Raw genomic sequence first — 18,556 nt, forward strand, 5'->3', positions numbered from 1 at the left:
CATGCTTTTACAACTAAATGCCCTAGCTGCGTCAAAAGCTATCAACAGCGGTGCCATAGAACAGGCACGAAATTTTGTGAGCATTGCAAAAAGAATCCTTCATTATGGAACAATAGATGTTTGGAATGATTCATATGATATTGCATTTAAACTTTTAATTTTGGAAGGCAATTGTGAATATGAAACAAATTTAATATCTGCCGCTTCTCTCTTCAATCAAGCAATTGACAAATCAAAGAATAGACTTCATCTATTTGAAGCGTGCTACTACTCTATTATGGTACACGTTTCTCAAGGAAATTATGAGGATGTATTCGAGATTCTGAAACATCACCTATTTCCGAACTTGTGACGAGCTCAAGTTTTTATCATGTAATCCGAACATTGAGCTCCTTAAAATTTGGATATCCGACAAAATGCATCACTTTAAATTGAATATTATTGACAAAATAACGTCTAAATACGATATTTTGGAATTGCCAGATTTAACAGATGCCGAACAGATCTATATTGTGAACATTCTAGGAATATCTGCACCTGCATTATTTCTCATGAAGTCGTATGACGAAAACAAAAACGCATCAAGCAAGTGTATGGCCATGATCATTTTATTGTTAGCATCAGAAATGGTGTTAACTAAAGGCCTATGTCCTCTCTGCTCAATGGTCTTGTCCAGTTTGGGGTGGTATTGGAATACGATAGATCTCTATCCCAAAATGACTTTGTTTATTGATACAGCGATAGAATTGGCTAGAAATAGGTACAAAGATAACAATCAAGTCCTCTCTGCATGTCTACTGCCAAAAGTGTTGGGTTATTTTCTTTATTCAAATGTCAATGCAATTGAAGTCTGGCGTATCACTGAGGAAGCTTTTTTAGCAGACATTAATTGTACTCACAGAACGTTCGGTGGATTCTCAATACTATGGCATTCTCTTCACCATTTTTTCTACTCTAACAACGATATTCGTTCATCTATTGAATCGAGCAAGAAGGCTATTTCATTGTTTGACAACATGGGTAATTTGTTGTTACGCGATGCCAGTCAAATGATATTGGACCTAAAGTGCGTATTGAGTGGAGAAATTGAAACATTCAATCCTGTATACAAGTGCGATGTGTTGCAGTATCCTTTCTTCAGGCAACTCCATCACATGTTTAAAGGAATTTGCTGTTACTTTCAACAGATGTGGGAAGAGGCTTTTCTTTGCATGGAAAAATCATATGAGTTTAAAGAAGACTCTATTGGACTATGTAGCACTTGGATTGATGCTATTTTTCAAGGTTTGATTGCTTGCACTTACGAAAACCACCTCCTAAAAAACAATGTAGATCATCCCGAGCTATTTTCGAGATGTAAAACTCTGATTGATTATTCATTGAAAACTCTTGACATGCTATCAACAACAAATCCATTAGTTTTTAAATGCTCTTTTGAATTGGTTACTGCTGAACACCTATTCTGTAAACATTTACAAAAAGGACACATAGAAGATACAAGACATGTTATTTCTTCTCTCAATAGTGCACTAAAATGGGCCACTCGAGAACGAAATCATTTTATTTTAAAATTAGTGAACTGGAGAATGGGTGAAATATACAAAGATTTAGAGATGGAAAATATTGTTGTAGGAAGATATTTATCAAATGCTTTTGAACAATTTAACGAGATGGGAGCATCCATAATAGTGAATCATATTTGGGAAAGTTACAAGGAGGATATTAATGCTTATAATAATGAGGTCCTGGGCAACAAAGGAATTGGTGCTGGTTCTCAGCCAACATTGTCTTCTTCTTCATGTAGTTCTTCGTCAGATTCAATCTGTACCACTCGAGAAGCTTTTCTATCCTTAACTCAAACTTATTCAGAATCGGACAATTTAGATTTCAAGGAAATATTTGTTTCAATTCTTCCACTGTTGAGCCAACATACAGACGCCAGTAGATGCTGTTTAGTTCTAAAAAAGAGAATCTGGAATTTTTTGTGATGCTGAATACAGTAATGACACCTCTGATATGAATGAGAGAGAAAATAATGAAATTGAGAAGTATGCAAATTTGTTACCTTTAAAAAAGTATCTATCGAACATTTAGAACACGAAACGAACAATTATCAAACTTCGCAAGTGGAGAGCAAGATACTTATTTTGAGAAAAATCACATTGCATCTGCTCTTTGCTTACCTATTATTCGTGACAACAGCGTGGTTGGATGCATGTACTTGGAAAATAGAGACACTGAAGGGGTTTTCACTACTGAAAAGGTGAACATTGCAAAGCTAATTATATCTATCAGTATTGAAAATGCTGAAATTTTCAACTCAATCAACAAGTCATACACAAGATTTCTACCCTATGAGTTCCTGAAACTATTAGGCAAAAATCATGTCACTAAGATACAACTTGGTGACGCTGTTTCTCGTGAGATGACCGTTCTTTTTTCAGATATATATGGATTCACTGACCTCATGGAAAGACTTTCTGCAAAAGAAGGATTTAATTTCATTAACCGACTTCTAATGAGAGTAAGTATGAGCTGCTGTTTGATCTTTTCAACTCGGTACATTTTTTCAAAGATTGGACCTCCTATATCAAAGTATGGTGGTTTTATTGATAAGATATTGGGCGATGGTATGTTGTGACCGAAGATTGTACAATTATTGCTTACCATTTTAAATAACAGGTATTATGGCCTTATTCACCGAGCCTCAGTCAGCTATTCAAGCCTCTCTTGAAATGATGTCTGAACTCGAATCCTTCAATATAGAAAATATTTCTAGCATCAAAATTGGAATTGGAATTTCAAGTGGAGTCGTTAGCTTGGGAACAATTGGATTCACACAACGATTAGACGCCACAGTGATTTCTGATACAGTGAATATTGCATCAAGATGTCAATCTCTCAACAGAAGTTTCAATACCCGTATTTTGGTAACAGAAAGTGTGATTAATGCCTCGCATTTGGAGCCTGGAGATGTCGCATGCGCAGTATATTTGGGAAGATTTATTTTGAAAGGAAAGCAATTATTCAAAGATTTGTATGAAATCAGAGAAAAGAGAGCAGTGTCATCATCTAATCGATGCTTAACCTTAATTGACGAAATGGTTCGCAGTTTTCAAAGTAGAAAATTTGATCATTGTTTGAATTTGGGAAAGAAAGCATTGGTCACATTTACTGAAGATCCATTCGTGAAATCAATTTGCGACCTGTATTTACAAGCTTGCCCCATTTATGGCAATAGCATTCTTCCAATTCATTGGTCTGGAGAAATCAGATTATCAAAAGATGGAGAACCAAAACCTTATTATTAATCGTCTTGGTGCATTTTCCTACAGATCTCCGCAGTTCTCGAAAAACAAAAGCCGAGTGCAATTTTCTAGCCTCAGCTTATTTGTTTGCAAAGTCCTATATCCCAACACAATCGCACCATCATTTCATCTGAATATGACAAGTTGACATACGGCTAAATGCCTAGCCAAATCAAATCATTTAATACAAAAATCAATCACCATGTTGTAAATTTCAGTAATGACCTGTCAGATCCCCTGTGTGGCCCAATTCCGCAACAACCATGCTTTTCACTGTGGGATGTTTTTAGTGTCCAATGGTAGTATTGGCTTTGAACATCCAGAGCTCAATGATAGAGTTAGCTTTGAAATTTCATTTTCCGATCCATAGAGTTCATGGACATTCAATAGAATGAAAGGCGAATGGTTTATTAACAAGTTCTCACACATAAATGTACACTGGACCGGCTCAAAGTTATCTCTTACGTAAGATTGAATATTTTGATTGAGACAACAACATCAATAGAAAAAATCACTCTTCTAAAAGGATGGATACAAATTAATTTCAAACATGAAACACTCTCGTATGGGTTTTCCATCAACAACAAATGGAACAAGCATCAACTCTTTCACACAGTGTGTGCATGGTTTTGTCGAAGATTTTTTACACATAGACCACTCCTGGAACAGCTCCATAAGCTCCATAAGTCGTTGGCACTGAAGTTGCATAATAAGGTGATGAATAACCATAATAAGGTGAAGCATATGATGAAGTGTAAGGTGTAGCATAAGGTGTAGCATAAGGTGTGGAATAACCATAATATGGAGTTGAATAGGCAGGAGCTGCTGTTGGATACGAACTACCATAGGGTTGAGAAGCTCCATAGACATATGGCGAAGAATAACCACCATAGTAAGGACTTGAAGCAGGATATCCGGTTCCATACGAATAACCACCACCAGGTGTGATTGGAGGATAATAAGGTTGTTGCTGTGGGGCATAGGTTCCGTATGGAGGTGTTGTGGAATATTGAGGTTGAGAATAATATTGGCCACTGCCATAATAAGGTTGTTGTGGTTGTTGCTGTGGTTGTGGATAATAATAAGGCTGTTGCTGTGGTTGTGGTTGATAATACTGAGGTTGATAATATTGTGGTTGCTGTTGAGGATAGTACTGAGGTTGTTGTTGTTGAGGTTGATAATATTGAGGTTGATAGGTTGTTGTTTGAGGATAGTACTGTTGTGGTTGTTGTTGAGGATTGTACTGTTGCTGAGTGGAATAGGTTGCGGTGCTCGAATAAGTCGATTGAGGATAATACTGTTGAGGCTGAGGAATCTGCACTGGTTGTGGTTGAGGTACTGGTTGTGGTTGTGGTTGAGGTACTGGTTGTGGTTGAGGTTGAGGTACTGGTTGTGGCTGTGGTTGAGGTACTGGTTGTGGCTGAGGTTGTTGCCCACCACTCGAAGTCGATGTTGGATAAATCACTGTGATCGTAGTTGGAGGACTCGCATTCGGTGGATACTGAGCACTGGTGGTAATCACCGTTGGATTTCCACTTGCTTGATCGGCTGTTGCAGTTTGTTGTTGCTGCTGTTGTTGAGGTGCTTGCTGTGGTTGTGGTTGTGGCTGTTGAACTGAATAGGTATTCTGAACAGCAGGTAGTGGAGCTTGCTGAGTGATGGAAGCTTCACCTCGAAGCTTATTCGTACTCGCTTTGACACCTTCAAGGAGTAATCCACCAAACAAGAAGAAGGAAGGATCAGAGGAGGACTCGAACCTTATCCTCGAAGTAGTATGCGAAAAAAGAGCACACCACACAAAGATGGAAACAATGAGACAATGAATGAGGAGAGAGGGTGAAGAGCTTTTCATCGTATGGATTGTGATGCTGTTAGCTAGCACTTCGTACGAAGAGAGACAATGAGTGAGGGGATGGGTGTGTTGAAAGGGTTAAAAAAGGAACTATTAGCTGCTTCAAGAAGAAGAGAGGTTTTTTTCGAGTGTGTGAATATAAATCATGAGGAGTGTGTGGCGAGCAAATACAAGTTAACTGTGGTGTTGAGTTCTTGGAATGGAAATACTAAATTTAAGGTATGAGGAAATATTATGAAATAATCCATATTTGGAAAGATGACGCTGGATGTTATCAATGCGGACCTCTCTATAAATTGATTCCAAGATGAACACACCAATGGTTCTGATCAACGAACCGTCATCGACAATCAGTCGTACGACTCCTTGAACTACCACAAACTGAAGAAGACAAAGAACTTCAGTAAGGCAACAACATTTATTTTTCACACACAACGTACACACAAAGTTCTCGAGTGACACACACTTTTCAAGAGAGAGAAATAACATCATCAAATCCTTTACCTCGCCATACGTACACTCACAACACTCGCATCAAATGGATTGGATTCAACACACATATTCTAATCAAGGAAAGGCAACACTTTTACCACATGTAAGCATATCGATACGAATAAGCAGCATAAGGATACGAATATCCATAATAATAAGGATAAGCATAACTATATCCAAAAGAATATGGATAGGTGTAAGCGTATGGGTAGGCATAGGTGTAGGCATAAGGATACGAATATCCATAATAATAAGGATAGGAATATCCATAAGTATAGGGAAAGGCATAGCTGTAACCATACGAATAAGGATACGTGTAGGCATAACGATACCTGTAGCCATATCCTGGATACACCCACTCAGATTTGGCGTTCACTCCTATCACGAGAAGGATGAGAGCCAAGACAAGGAAAAGGAGGAGCTTTTTCATGGTGATGGAGACTGACAAGTGGCACCTGCTGGTTTCTATTGTTTTGAAAACAGTTGTTTTTTTGATTTGTAGAATGATGAATGGGGTGGACTGGAGCACTGGCCTGGAATTTAAATCGGGAGTGAACAAGTTCACCATATATGTGTAATGTCCAAAAGTTATCGAGTGAATGGAGAGATCTGAGAGTGAGATTGGGAATTTACTAAAACAGAAGAAGAAGAAGATTGCGTTTTGTGACGATCAAGTACGATCAAACATGAGTACCCATTCAAAAGAAGTGAGTTTCAACGGAGATGAATTTTCATGTGATCAATCGAGTAATTTCCCAAAATTGTAATAACTAAGGTGGGAAAATGTAAGTCCATTGTTCGAGTTCTTTGTTGTTGTCCTTCCGCATTGATCTTGCATTGTATAATAATCAGCGTGCGGAGTGGCACCTGTTAAGAGTGTTCAACCTAGGTTTAATTGTTATTATTATTATTATTTACAACAACCACCTGTGTGGGAGGTGGCTGAGCCACAGGTTGTGTTTGTTGAACAACCACCACCTTAGTGGTTCCTTGTTCTTTGGCATTAAGGGTGTCCACCATTCCGGGAATGAGGCACAAATCAATAAGTTGTAAAATTCCAAATATACCACCCGTGAGTAAAGAGATAATTCCGAGTAGGATTGAATCAAGGTAGAATCGATGGATGCCACAAAGTCCAATACAACAAGCTAACCATAAAATATAGGCCTATCGGAATGAATCGAAAAGGTTTTACATGATCGAAAGGAGATCACATCAACAGCTTGAATCATACAACGAAAATACAAAAAATCAACATACAACAAGCATGCTCCTCATGATGAAATTTCGACGAGATGAGAAGTAGATCGGTAAGGGTACAAAGACAGTTATTTTTTTGCGAGTGGAAATGTACTTCGAAAGAGCGGGGTGTATACAGTGAACTTTTCTCTCCCTTGATCAAGACCATAAAGCATATTAATAGAAAAAGTAGTTTTTGAGCGACTGTAGTTTAGTGGCAGAACGTCTGTTATGTCGGGTATCAGAAGGCGCGCGTTCGAATCCCGCCAGTTGCGAAAAATTTTATTCCCCACAACAACACTCTTCAAGCTTGAATCCAAAGCTGCTCGAGCATGCAAATGTACAGACACGTCACAAGAATGATGATCCAGTAATGCAAATGGAATTGTTTGCAAGGCAATGCAAAACTCTCACAAATGTACTGTATGGAGGGAAGTTGTACTTTTGTGGAGGGATTTGGAGATTTGATCCCTGGTGTAGAAGAAAAACGAGGTGTCATTCGTTCTATCAAGTCAAACGCTCTTGTGCTTGTGGACATCATATTGGACGAGGCTGCAACTGCCTGTAAACTCCTTAAATATTTTCTGTCATTCGTCATGCTATGATCAGTACTCACAACATCAATTAGGTTTTCTTGCATTATGCCATTATGATGAATGGAAAGTTTCTTAAGGGTGGGCTTGGAGATGGTTGCGACCTTCCTGGTACTCAATGTTTGCAAAATTGGAATATCAGCATTCACCAAATAGGTATCTACTGCAAAGAAACATCTCTTATCTTGTCCAGTTAAAAGTGGATCCAAGAATAAACTAAATGCATAGATGTGCCTTAATGTACCCCAATCAGAAATTCCTAAAATTTCTTCTGGATAGGTAAGATTAAATCCATACTTGACATCTGTATCATTACTAACAGTTCCGTTGATAATTAACTGCTTTTGATAGGTCATTATGGTAGAATCGAATTGTCTGCACTGATTACTAGGAATGGCCTGTAAATTCTTAGTGCAACATATGAAAACATTCCACGGTGCAACTTGTTTAGAAGATGGAATGGGTGAAAGACCACCTACACCAGTTTGCACAATGATCGTGGAAACTTTTACATACATGAGACTGTCATTGTAGAATTGTGTTTGTGGTGGACTGGTTGCAAAATGATTATCGAGATAGGTGTCAATCTGTGTATCAAAATTCAGCCCATTGTTTCCACCATTTCCTGCATTATCATTATTTGGAACAATGTATTGCAATGCAAAGGATAATTGATATAAGGTCGATCCTGCTTGGCCACTTACTTGTGACTCAAAGCTAACCATGTAGATTCCACTGAAGTCATCACCAGGATTAACCTTATTAGATGCCAAAGTTAACTTCCAATATTTTGCATCAGATTTGACATCAATAAGAATTGGATATCGCACACCAAAATATTTAGGACCTATCACATTCCAATTGAAAATATTGGCATTATTGAGGCCTGCAATTCTCACCGAAATACCAACTTCAATTTGTGACGAATCTGAGACTACGAGTCGAGTAGGAGCGAGACTAATTTCTGGATGAGCTGTTGAAGGAATGGGTTGTAACGAGAGATCCACCTGAGTAATGATCACTTCGGTGAACGGTATGGTTTTACATGTGAATGTGCTTGCGGTTAGGTCATAGAGCATGTATGAAGTGAAAATAGTTGTTTTTGCATCAATATAGACTCCAGCCATATTTTTAACAACCTTCGAGTCTGATAAATGATCTCGCAAAGGACGTATCAAAACAAAAGTCTGAGAATAGGAGCTGTCTTTCACCAACACAAAATTGTCTGACAAGGCATTCAACACAATACTACTTGAGGTCTGACATAGAGTGTCACTCTGTAAGGCAACATGAAAAGAAGCCGCAGGTGATCCATCTAAATCCAAATTCCTCTTGAACATGGTAACTTCAAAATATGCATGAGTAGAATTGGATCTGTTGATAACAATTGGTTTGGGAGCTGAGGCCGAAATTGTAGTCCAAGTGAGAGGTAAGGCTGGCTCTGACCATCTAGAATAAGTCACTTGAGCTGATGAGACTGTACTGTTGACAAAGACAATTCCCGAGGCTGTTTGAACGGTGCCTTGAGCAATCACATTGTATGCAGGATACTCAATGGGAGAGTTGATGTTGCTTGTTGAACCAACAAAACCATCTGGTATGAAGAGAACCTTTCCTTGCTGAATATCGTTGGAGGTGAAGGAGTTGACGAATAGAGATACATTTCCGTTTCGATATTCGAAATGTCCTCCTCTCATATTCAATATAAAGAAGTTGACATTAGTGAGGGTTGATCCCGAGTTGGAGGATGAAAGACTTGCCGAAAGATCGGTGGCTGTTATGAATTTGGCTGTAAAACCTCGAGAGGTGAGCTTATTGTTGGTGATTACTAGTGATGGTGTTTGGGCATTTACTGGCCGTACGATGAAGAACGTGAATGAGACGAAGAGTAGTACATGAAGGTTGAATTGTAGCAGAAAATTGAGTAATGTGGATGATGATCCCAACTTGCAATGCTTTTTTCTTGATGAAGCACTATTCTTTTTCGGAGAAGACATGAAGGCAGCTGTTGATATGTAATATAATTTAATATGTTGTTGATGGCACGGTGATAGTGAGGCTGTTTGGTCCAATGTTAATGCCGATGATGATTGGTCAATCACAATGCACAGCTCATGGAAAAATCCTGTGGTTTGGGCTTTTATTCCTTCAAGTTTCTTCTTCGGTTATTCGTTTTGGAGATTTGATAATAGAGTTCTTGATCCAGGAATAATAACGGCCAAAAGTGAAGGATCTTGCCTGTCCATCCATCTTTGGTGTGTTATTATTCCTGGATCAAGAACGATTATCAAATCTCCAGAAACGCCTGTCCGTCCGTCTTTTATGTTTTTTGGTGTTTTTGGGTCCATTCTTTTTTCGAGAAATGATCGAATTTTGATGTTGCACCAGACAAACATTACATTTTTGTTTTTTTTCTCAAATAAATAATCAGCGATGATTGTCCATCAGTGGCTTATTGACGAGGTCAATAAAAACAAGTTGGATGATGATCCTTCATTGAGGAAGTTGTCGGGATGTGTTAATGCAAAATATTCAAACCAACAATCCTTCAGTTCAGTTCGATTCAATTAGTTTCAAGTGGTTGAAAACGGGCAGATTCAGTTAATTTCAAGTGTTAGGTGGTGGGTTCCATGAGGTACCAACCTCTTGAGGAGTCCTTAGGTGATGCAATGAAGAAACTTGAAAGAAAACCCTCCACCACCCTGTAAAGAACAACAACAGGAAGGCCTTTGTATTTCTAGATCACTCCAAACAACAACAACAACAGCACCAATGAATAGTTTCCTGTATAACACACCTACTAGCGTTAATTTAAAGAAGGTTGCTCTCTCTTCATGGACTGGAGAAGAATGTAAGTATTCCTATGATCAGGATCTTGATTCGGAACGAGTTCAATATGTATCTATTATTGAAATCGCCAACAACGAACTTGAATTCACTGTACATTGATCCTATGATAATCATCATATCCTCCCAATGATGATTGATATTCGTACTCTCATCATATCTCCACCCCACATCAGTACGAACATTCCTCACTCAGAAATCACTTCTCCGAATCCTCAACAACATTTCTTCATCGGCTCAACTCTCCAACATGTTCTCTCCAGAAAAGACTCCCTCACTCTATGAAAGCCTCAAGGACTTGATTGCCTATTGCTACTGTTCTCGATCCAAATTATCAATCATGCAAAACCTCAACAAACTTTCATCCTGTTGTGCACAAGCTCTCCTCACGCAACAACAATCAAGAGGAGGTCCCAGCGGTTGTGATATGGATGATGAGTATGACTCCTCCTCTCAGCACTCTCAGATGATAATGTTCAACAATAGTCACAACGATATTCGCACCACCATTCAACAGGTTGCCGTTCAAAACTTGATGAAAGCCTTCCCTGAATTGTCTCAAATGGATGCTGTGGAATTGGTGGCTGCTTGCACAGATTTGCTCATGCAATGTCCTTTGGACATTTCACAGATCCACTAAAACCTTCAATATCATTCTCTATCAAAACAAAAGTTTTGCTTGGATTGATAGAGATTTAGAAGAGAAATGGAAACAGAATCATTCGTAGTGGGTAGTCCAAACCAGCACTCACCCAAATGATTGACATCACAAAGAAGGTTAATACCACTACCGTGACATCACAACAATAAGATTCATGTAATAACAATAATAATCAATTGTATCAATAATGACGTTTAATAATATAGTGTTTGTTTTCGTCACAATCCAAGTTTCATTTACAATCCACCAAATCCTATCACCAAAAATTGTGGAGGTGCAATACAATTTTATCTTGATTTTGGTGTGTGTGACTCGAGTGAGTGCTTGCAAAAATCTCGGACACTTACGGGATGTTTCAAATTAATCTCTGGCTCTAGCTGCTTTCTTCAACATGGAATCAGGAACACGATAACCCTTCTCCAAGTGCCATTTTGTTAATTCCTCATTACTCAATACCGTATGTGCTTCAGAAATTAATGCCATCTTTTTGACGCACACCTCACCACAATCAGGGTTTCTATCGGGGTGCCATTGTCGAGTTTGTTTTCTAAAGGCTTTCTTGATGAGTTTGAGTGGAGAGCCTTTAGGAACTTCCAAAACTTCAAAGTAATCAATCTTTTCATAGATATCCTCTTCGTTCACCATTGGTGTATTCTCCGATGTAATCTTCATGAATGCAACAGCAGCAATTAATAAAACAATACATGCAATCATGATTTGAGCAAAAGTAATTTCCAATTGCAAGAAGGGTATTTTGAACGAAGAACGAGAAGAGTTATCTTTTGATGAAGGAGATTTTCCTACTCTTCTTCTCTTTACTCCGAATGGATTATGAACAATACTGTTTTCGGCTGCTAGGTTCTTGGAGTGATTGGATGGATCACTTGCGTACATATGAGCCTGTATATCATCAAATAATAATAAACGAGCTGTTTCATGAAAGAGTCTATCCTCCAATACAATATGACGTTGCTCATCGGTTTTTTGAGCATCTTGATCCGACGATGATGATGAATTTTCAATCTTCTTTGGTTTGGCCATTTTTTTGTACTTGGATGACACGAATAAATTGGTTGGAGCTTATTGCTGGTTGAGAATTAGCTCAGCTTGTGTTATCCATTTAAATTGCCTAGAGTTTGCATAAGACTGTATAATATAGCCGATCTTCTCTGGAAAGTGATGAATTGGTGGATTGAAATGGTACAAACAAGAAGAATACTAAGCTTTAGAAATTTAAAATTCGTCTTGATTAGTTTTTGAATATTTCTTCATCATGACTTCTGGCACTCTCAAACCATACACGTTGTGCCATTTTGTTAAATCTGGATTTGTCAAAACCTTATATGCTTCGGAAATGAGAGCCATTCGCTGTGCACACTCCTCTCCACAGTTGGGATTTCTGTCGGGATGCCACTTTCGTGTCTGTTCTCGATGTGCTTTTTGAATCTCACGCCTGGAGGCACCTTTTGAAACTCCCAATACTTGATAATAATTGACTTGATCCAAATCATACATGGATTCATAATAAAAAGAATTTTCGGATGATTTTAAAACAGCAGTGAGAGCAATAAATCCAACAATAAACGTAATCATCACGTGTGAAAACGTAATTTTGATATCCAATAGTGGTATTCTAAATAAATAATTATCGGAATTTTCTTCTTCCTTCTTTTTGTCTTTTTCTTTGCTTTCTCCTTTGACTCGCTATTATCATTTTCTTTCATGGAATAATTTTCTGATTCTTCTTCCTCCGAGGATTTCATTTCATTCATGATCAATTCCTCTTCATTATTGTCTTTTTGCTCCTTTTTTGCCTTGCTTTTGCTTTTTGCCATTTTTTGTGGGTTTTGAAATGAAATACTATTCGTATGGATTCATCTTTTCAGTCTGATTTCATGGAATGATCCACTGTCTTCTAATGGTTTGCAAGTTTTGAATAAGGCTTTAGGGATCGATTTGTTGGACATGATCGAAATAATCAAAAAAAAAATCAAAAAAAAAACGCACTTCCACTGTCTATACGAAGTGTATCAATTAATAACCGATTTTGTTTTGATTGCACTTTTTGACGAGAAAGCAATATGGATCATCGGAATGAAGAATTACAGCATGGAAATGAAGAAAATATGGATCGGATTGAACATCAACCATCCATAAACAATGATATGTCCTTTGTAATTTCTTCTTCTTCATCTCCATCATCTGATAACAACGAAAACAATCATAAAACATCGGAATTAAATACGGTGGAGTCCAAAACCATGGAGGACTCTATCATGTCTTCACCATCTAACCCTTTTTCAATATCAACGAGTGCTGCAACACCATCAAAAGAAGAGGAGAAAAATTCTTCTTCACCAACTTCAACTGCTTCCTCAAACACCCCTCACAACATGAATCCTAACATTGATCCAATGTCGATGACCACACCAATTTCAGAAAACAAAAACATGACTCCAATTTCCATCGAGTCAGGATCAAGCGCAAGCACCACTGGAGGCAGACCAAGTTTGGGACCATTCGAATTACTCATGCAACGACTACAAAGCAATATTTCTAACGAAACTTTAGGAAATAGTATTAATACTGCAATACCGATTGATGAAAACAGTAATGATTTTAAATTGACAAGAAAAAACCTTATTCAAAGTAGTAATAACCAGAATCAACTAAGCTCCTTTAACTCTCAGCAATACTGTATCGACCTTGTGGATGATAGCGAGTTAGACCATTTGAAATTTTCAAATTCCTTAACCACTCACAACAACCAACTTGAAGCTGATAGCAATGGTAATAATAATTCATTTTCTTTCGGATTTTCGAGCTTTCCAAATATCAAACTATTGGACAATCCCTTGGGATCTTCATTTTTCACAAAGAAAGAAGACAAGCCATCATCAGGGTCGTTGGAAGTTTTAGACTGTACAAGATCTAATGGGATTATAAATTGTTCTCAAGATGAATATGAATATGAATCTGAAAAGGAAGATTATGAACTGAAAAACATGTTGGACACACAAGATATTGAAGATGCCATTGGATCACTCATGGATGGCATGTCTGACGAGCAAAAACAAGTCATGGAGAAGGTGAGACGAGGAGAATCCGTCATTGTGACAGGAGTTGCTGGAACTGGCAAGAGCTATTTGCTTCACAAGATTGTTGCAATGTTAAAGATGCTCGAAAAAAACTTTGCTGCTACTGCTGCTACCGGAATAGCTGCGGTCAACATTGGAGGCGTCACACTTCACAGTTTGCTCGGTTTAGATCCAGACGGAAACTGCAATGCAATTTGGGGAAAGAAGAAAGACATTAAATCCCTCGAAGTGTTAATCATTGATGAAGTAAGCATGGTGAGTGCAGAATTATTTGAGGTAACAAGCTTTTTACTTTCGTTAGTGCGCTTCTACTCAGACATCAAACGACAACACAACTTAAGCAAAAAACGATCGAAACAAATCAAACAGTCCATGGAAAGAATTTATGATCAACCCATTCCATTCTATTTAGTAGAACGATTTACCCTCTTTGGAGGTAAACAACTGATATTATCAGGTGACTTTATGCAGCTGAATCCCGTACCAAGAAGGTTCAATGATTCAGAGGGTTCCTATAATAATTATGGAAAAGACAAACAATTCATGTTCCAATCTCCTCTCTTTTACAAAGTTTTTAAACCTGAAAATATTATTCTGTTGAAGCAAATATTCAGACAAACTGACCAACCTGAGTTTTTGAAAGTGCTAGGTGAAGTAAGAACTGGAAATATATCTCCAGAGACAATCGTTTTTCTCAAGAAATTACAACACAATAATTTAACGAGTGTGAATGGTGTATTACCTACCATGCTGTACACCACCAATAAGGACGTTGATAAGGAAAATGATTATCATTTGAACACACTCACCACCGAACCTCATCACTTTGATACAGAAACCATTGATCTGTTTAGAAATATTCCCAAGAATATGTACAACCAAATCAAGAGAATTTTGGACAACCAAATTCCTGAATCAATTGTTCTAAAAGTTGGAGCTCAAGTCGTATTGACCAAAAATATTGACAAGAGACATGTCAATGGATCAAGAGGAGTTGTTATTGGATTCAAAACTTTCGGAAAACTGCATATTGAAGAATGGCAAAAACATCGATTTTCTCGTTTCTCTCCTAAATGGAGATTCAACATAACGGTACCACAAATTCGATTTATGGATAATTCAACTTCTTACATTCCACCTTGTGTTTTTCGAATTCATGGACCAAAAGTGAATGGATCAGAAACAGAAATGTGGAGAATTGGATTTCCATTCAAATTAGCATGGGCGATCACTGTCCATAAAAGTCAAGGTATGACTTTGGATTTTTGCAAAGTCAATCTCTCTACCATATTTTGCCCTGGTCTTTGTTATGTAGCATTGAGCAGAGTGAGAAAATCTCAAAACTTGCAGATTGTAGATATTAATTGGAAAAAGCTGAGTTATGTCAATGCAGATTCTAAAAAGTTCTATCAAGATTTGAATGATAACTGCCTTCCTGCCCACAACAATAACAATGGAATGACGACAAGCTCAAGTAGCAGTTACAATACTCTCATTGATACATCACCGTTAAGGAAACGTGCGTTTGACGACCAAACACATCCTTCTTCTCAAAACATAGGTGATACATCAAGCTGCAGCAAAAGTGTTGTATTTGGATTCAATTATGCAACACCTTCTCAATCACCAATATCATCATTGCCAAGTCCAACCCAACTTTCTTATCAGACCCCCTTCAAGAAAGTCAAACAAGAACAACCATCAGAATTCAACTCTTCTCAAAACTCTCAACAGTCAACAAAGACAGAACTCAAATCAGAAACGATGGTGTTGTGGTATTGGCAAAATAACAGTAATTGGAAATTGTATGATAATTTATCTCAACAAATTGAGGATGCCTATCAAGAGTATAAACAAAGTGGAGGTCATCCAAATAAGCAACAATTCAGCGTGAGTGATATGCACATGATTGACTTTAAACTAATGAAACAAATTAACAAACAAGAATCATGGAGGACAAGAAAGGTAAAAAGAGATGAACAATTCATTACCAAATTATCAAAGGTTGAACAGTAGCTCAACATATTTTAATAAATTAATGAGAAAGTTAATATAAATATTTTGGATGATTATGAGAGAGAAAATAGGAATCAATAAATGGGTGAATGTGAAATTCCAATTCAATTATTTGTCCTCACCATCGCTATCGTTTTGAACCTTATAATTCACACAATGCCATGTATTATTCAAAATGCCTCGAATGTTCCAAATGCTCTTCACATCCTCTGGCTGAACATTGTATGCAGTATCGACTGCTTTGGAGCAAATTTTCATTTCTCCCGTACTTTTGTGTTCATCACTCACTGGAACTTCCACTTTCCACAAAGACCATGCATAATTTCTATTATACTTCAGAGGTTCGCGTTCCATATCCGCAGAGTACCATGTTTTTCCATTATCTGTAGTTACGTCCACCCGTTCAATTCCATTTCCTGAACCAGCTAAGGCATAACCCTTAACAATCACAGTGTCATCCTTAATTGGAATGTTTGGAGATGGGCTACAGATCGAAGATTGCACAGGAGCATCATGCACAGCACTTGCTTTTGAAAAATCTGCTGTGTCCCAATCGACAGAGGGAGCAAAAGTTTTGTAATCTTTTTGTTGCCACACAGATTGACATTCAGTGTCACTTAACACAATTTTTGTGACCCACTGTAAAAATGTTTGTAAATGAATACAGTCAATCATGACATTTTCATGAAAGTATCACCATTATAGATGAACAAATTTGGAAACAATTTTTCTTTTCATACTTACTTTCACATTTCTTGCACCGATAGCTCCAGGTACAATGGCTCGAACAGGATATCCGTGATCAATTGGAATGTCCTCTCCATTCATTTTGAAAGCCAATAAAACATCTGCTTTGTCACTCATGGCTCGATCCACTGGAATTGAAATTGCATAACTTGAAATACCATCTGTATCAGCTCCCTTAAATTCCACATGTTTAACTTTTCCTTCATTCAAAATTTTTTCTTCTGTAATTCCGTACAATTTTAACACATCAATCAATTTGACACCTGTCCATTGTGCGTTTCCAACTGCAGCATTGGTCCATCCAAGACCTCGTGGTGGCTTGTAACATGACATTTCTGTTCTTCTATTTCCTGCACATTGAAGAGCAACTGTCAAGGTGTGATGTTTGAGCTTTTCATTGTTTTTCAAATCATTCAATGTGAGCTTGATTGGGGTTTCTATTCCTAATCCCGAAATTTCCAACAAGTAGGTGTCTGCATCAAGTTTTGGAACTGGTAAGTGATTTCTAATGAAAAATACTTCGTTTGGAGTAATAAATTTGTCCACCAAAATTGAAGGAGGTGTCTCCGCATTAAAAGGTTTATCCATATTCACCTGAAGAATTGGATTTCTATTTTTGGGATCATTGGCATAAATATCATTTGCATTCTCTTGAGATGCTTTCAACTCATTCAATTTCTGAACATCCTTTGGATCCAATTTTCCAATTTTATATTGTTCCAAAATTTCATAAACTTCTTTCGTGTGATGTTGTCGATAAATTTCCCAAAATGGTTCAATGGACTTTCCAGATGCAAGCATGATTTTTTCTGTTCCTCCTGGATGTGCCTCAATAAATTCTGTCACATCATAGACACCTCCTTTAAAGATGACCCAAATACCACCAGCTTGCTTGGAACAATGTTGAGCCACTTGATCCAAAGTGAAATATTGTAAATTTTCTGTTTTTTGAGACTCGTCCAAACTGTTGGATTCCTCAGCATGTAAATGAACAATCATTCCATGAGAATGAGAATCAACTTGTTCTTCTTCTTTTGAAATCATCATGATGGTTGCATTTCCCAATGAGATTAACAAAAATAGTAATAAGGACGTTGGCAGTTTTTCCAGTAGCGCCATTTTTGCTCGTTGTTGAGAAGGTGAGCCTTCTTCGGAACTCTTTTCCGACTGTGAAGTATGAAAGGATCGTATTGAAGATTCCAATGCTTGATTCATCATCATGGAATTATTTCTTTTTACATTTTTGGAGTTATTTGAAGAAGAAAATGGAGAGGACTGATTTCGCGTAGGTGATGCTTGTATTAAATCCGATTCGGATGGTGATGAGTGGAAAGAATTGATCATCCTTTCCGATCCGAGCTTGGATGGTTTGAATGGAGAGGTGGTGGTTTTGTTCTTGTTAGTGGTGGTAATAGGTTTCGAGAGTATGGATTTTGAAAGTAGCCATGATGATGATGATGATGGATGAGGATGGCCATGAGAAAGAATCTTTTCGATCTTGTGGAGGGAATGCATTTTTTTTGAGGATGATGATGGCCGTAACGGTGAGATTTCATTTACAAAAATTTAAAGGAGGTCAATTTTTAATAACGGCGAATTTTCATCTGCCCGAGAATGATTGACACTCGACATCCATCAAGGAATGAGAAAATGATTGCTGGAGAATTAATCAAACCTATTTAATGAATCAAGACAAAACAAGG

General features: G+C 37.7%; 9 protein-coding genes across 9 annotated transcripts; 3 read left to right on the forward strand and 6 right to left on the reverse strand.

Annotated features, from left to right (window-relative positions):
- Positions 1–416: 416 nt before the first annotated feature.
- On the forward strand, positions 417–3,311 carry FDP41_009553 (uncharacterized protein; the record flags this gene model as incomplete). Its single annotated transcript, XM_044713524.1, has 4 exons — positions 417–1,918; positions 2,095–2,524; positions 2,576–2,630; positions 2,683–3,311. The coding sequence occupies 4 exons, from the start codon at positions 417–419 to the stop codon at positions 3,309–3,311; spliced, it is 2,616 nt and encodes an 871-aa protein (XP_044556860.1).
- A 640-nt stretch (positions 3,312–3,951) lies between these two features.
- On the reverse strand, positions 3,952–5,160 carry FDP41_009554 (uncharacterized protein; the record flags this gene model as incomplete). The annotated part of the gene is made up of 1 exon (XM_044713525.1): positions 3,952–5,160. The coding sequence occupies one exon, from the start codon at positions 5,158–5,160 to the stop codon at positions 3,952–3,954; it is 1,209 nt and encodes a 402-aa protein (XP_044556861.1).
- Positions 5,161–5,746: 586 nt separating this feature from the next.
- Positions 5,747–6,082, reverse strand: FDP41_009555 (uncharacterized protein; the record flags this gene model as incomplete). Its single annotated transcript, XM_044713526.1, has 1 exon — positions 5,747–6,082. The coding sequence occupies one exon, from the start codon at positions 6,080–6,082 to the stop codon at positions 5,747–5,749; it is 336 nt and encodes a 111-aa protein (XP_044556862.1).
- Positions 6,083–7,195: 1,113 nt separating this feature from the next.
- Positions 7,196–9,481, reverse strand: FDP41_009556 (uncharacterized protein; the record flags this gene model as incomplete). The annotated part of the gene is made up of 1 exon (XM_044713527.1): positions 7,196–9,481. The coding sequence occupies one exon, from the start codon at positions 9,479–9,481 to the stop codon at positions 7,196–7,198; it is 2,286 nt and encodes a 761-aa protein (XP_044556863.1).
- A 775-nt stretch (positions 9,482–10,256) lies between these two features.
- Positions 10,257–10,971, forward strand: FDP41_009557 (uncharacterized protein; the record flags this gene model as incomplete). The annotated part of the gene is made up of 2 exons (XM_044713528.1): positions 10,257–10,335; positions 10,508–10,971. 2 exons carry the CDS (start codon positions 10,257–10,259, stop codon positions 10,969–10,971), a joined length of 543 nt encoding a protein of 180 aa, XP_044556864.1.
- A 381-nt stretch (positions 10,972–11,352) lies between these two features.
- Positions 11,353–12,033, reverse strand: FDP41_009558 (uncharacterized protein; the record flags this gene model as incomplete). Its single annotated transcript, XM_044713529.1, has 1 exon — positions 11,353–12,033. One exon carries the CDS (start codon positions 12,031–12,033, stop codon positions 11,353–11,355), a length of 681 nt encoding a protein of 226 aa, XP_044556865.1.
- Positions 12,034–12,225: 192 nt separating this feature from the next.
- Positions 12,226–12,585, reverse strand: FDP41_009559 (uncharacterized protein; the record flags this gene model as incomplete). The annotated part of the gene is made up of 1 exon (XM_044713530.1): positions 12,226–12,585. One exon carries the CDS (start codon positions 12,583–12,585, stop codon positions 12,226–12,228), a length of 360 nt encoding a protein of 119 aa, XP_044556866.1.
- A 488-nt stretch (positions 12,586–13,073) lies between these two features.
- On the forward strand, positions 13,074–16,106 carry FDP41_009560 (uncharacterized protein; the record flags this gene model as incomplete). The annotated part of the gene is made up of 1 exon (XM_044713532.1): positions 13,074–16,106. The coding sequence occupies one exon, from the start codon at positions 13,074–13,076 to the stop codon at positions 16,104–16,106; it is 3,033 nt and encodes a 1,010-aa protein (XP_044556867.1).
- Positions 16,107–16,214: 108 nt separating this feature from the next.
- On the reverse strand, positions 16,215–18,368 carry FDP41_009561 (uncharacterized protein; the record flags this gene model as incomplete). Its single annotated transcript, XM_044713533.1, has 2 exons — positions 16,215–16,745; positions 16,851–18,368. The coding sequence occupies 2 exons, from the start codon at positions 18,366–18,368 to the stop codon at positions 16,215–16,217; spliced, it is 2,049 nt and encodes a 682-aa protein (XP_044556868.1).
- Between the last annotated feature and the right edge of the window lie 188 nt (positions 18,369–18,556).

Source organism: Naegleria fowleri (genome assembly GCF_008403515.1).
Source record: "Naegleria fowleri strain ATCC 30894 chromosome Unknown tig71, whole genome shotgun sequence".
NCBI classification, from domain to species: Eukaryota; Heterolobosea; class Eutetramitea; order Acrasida; family Naegleriidae; genus Naegleria; species Naegleria fowleri.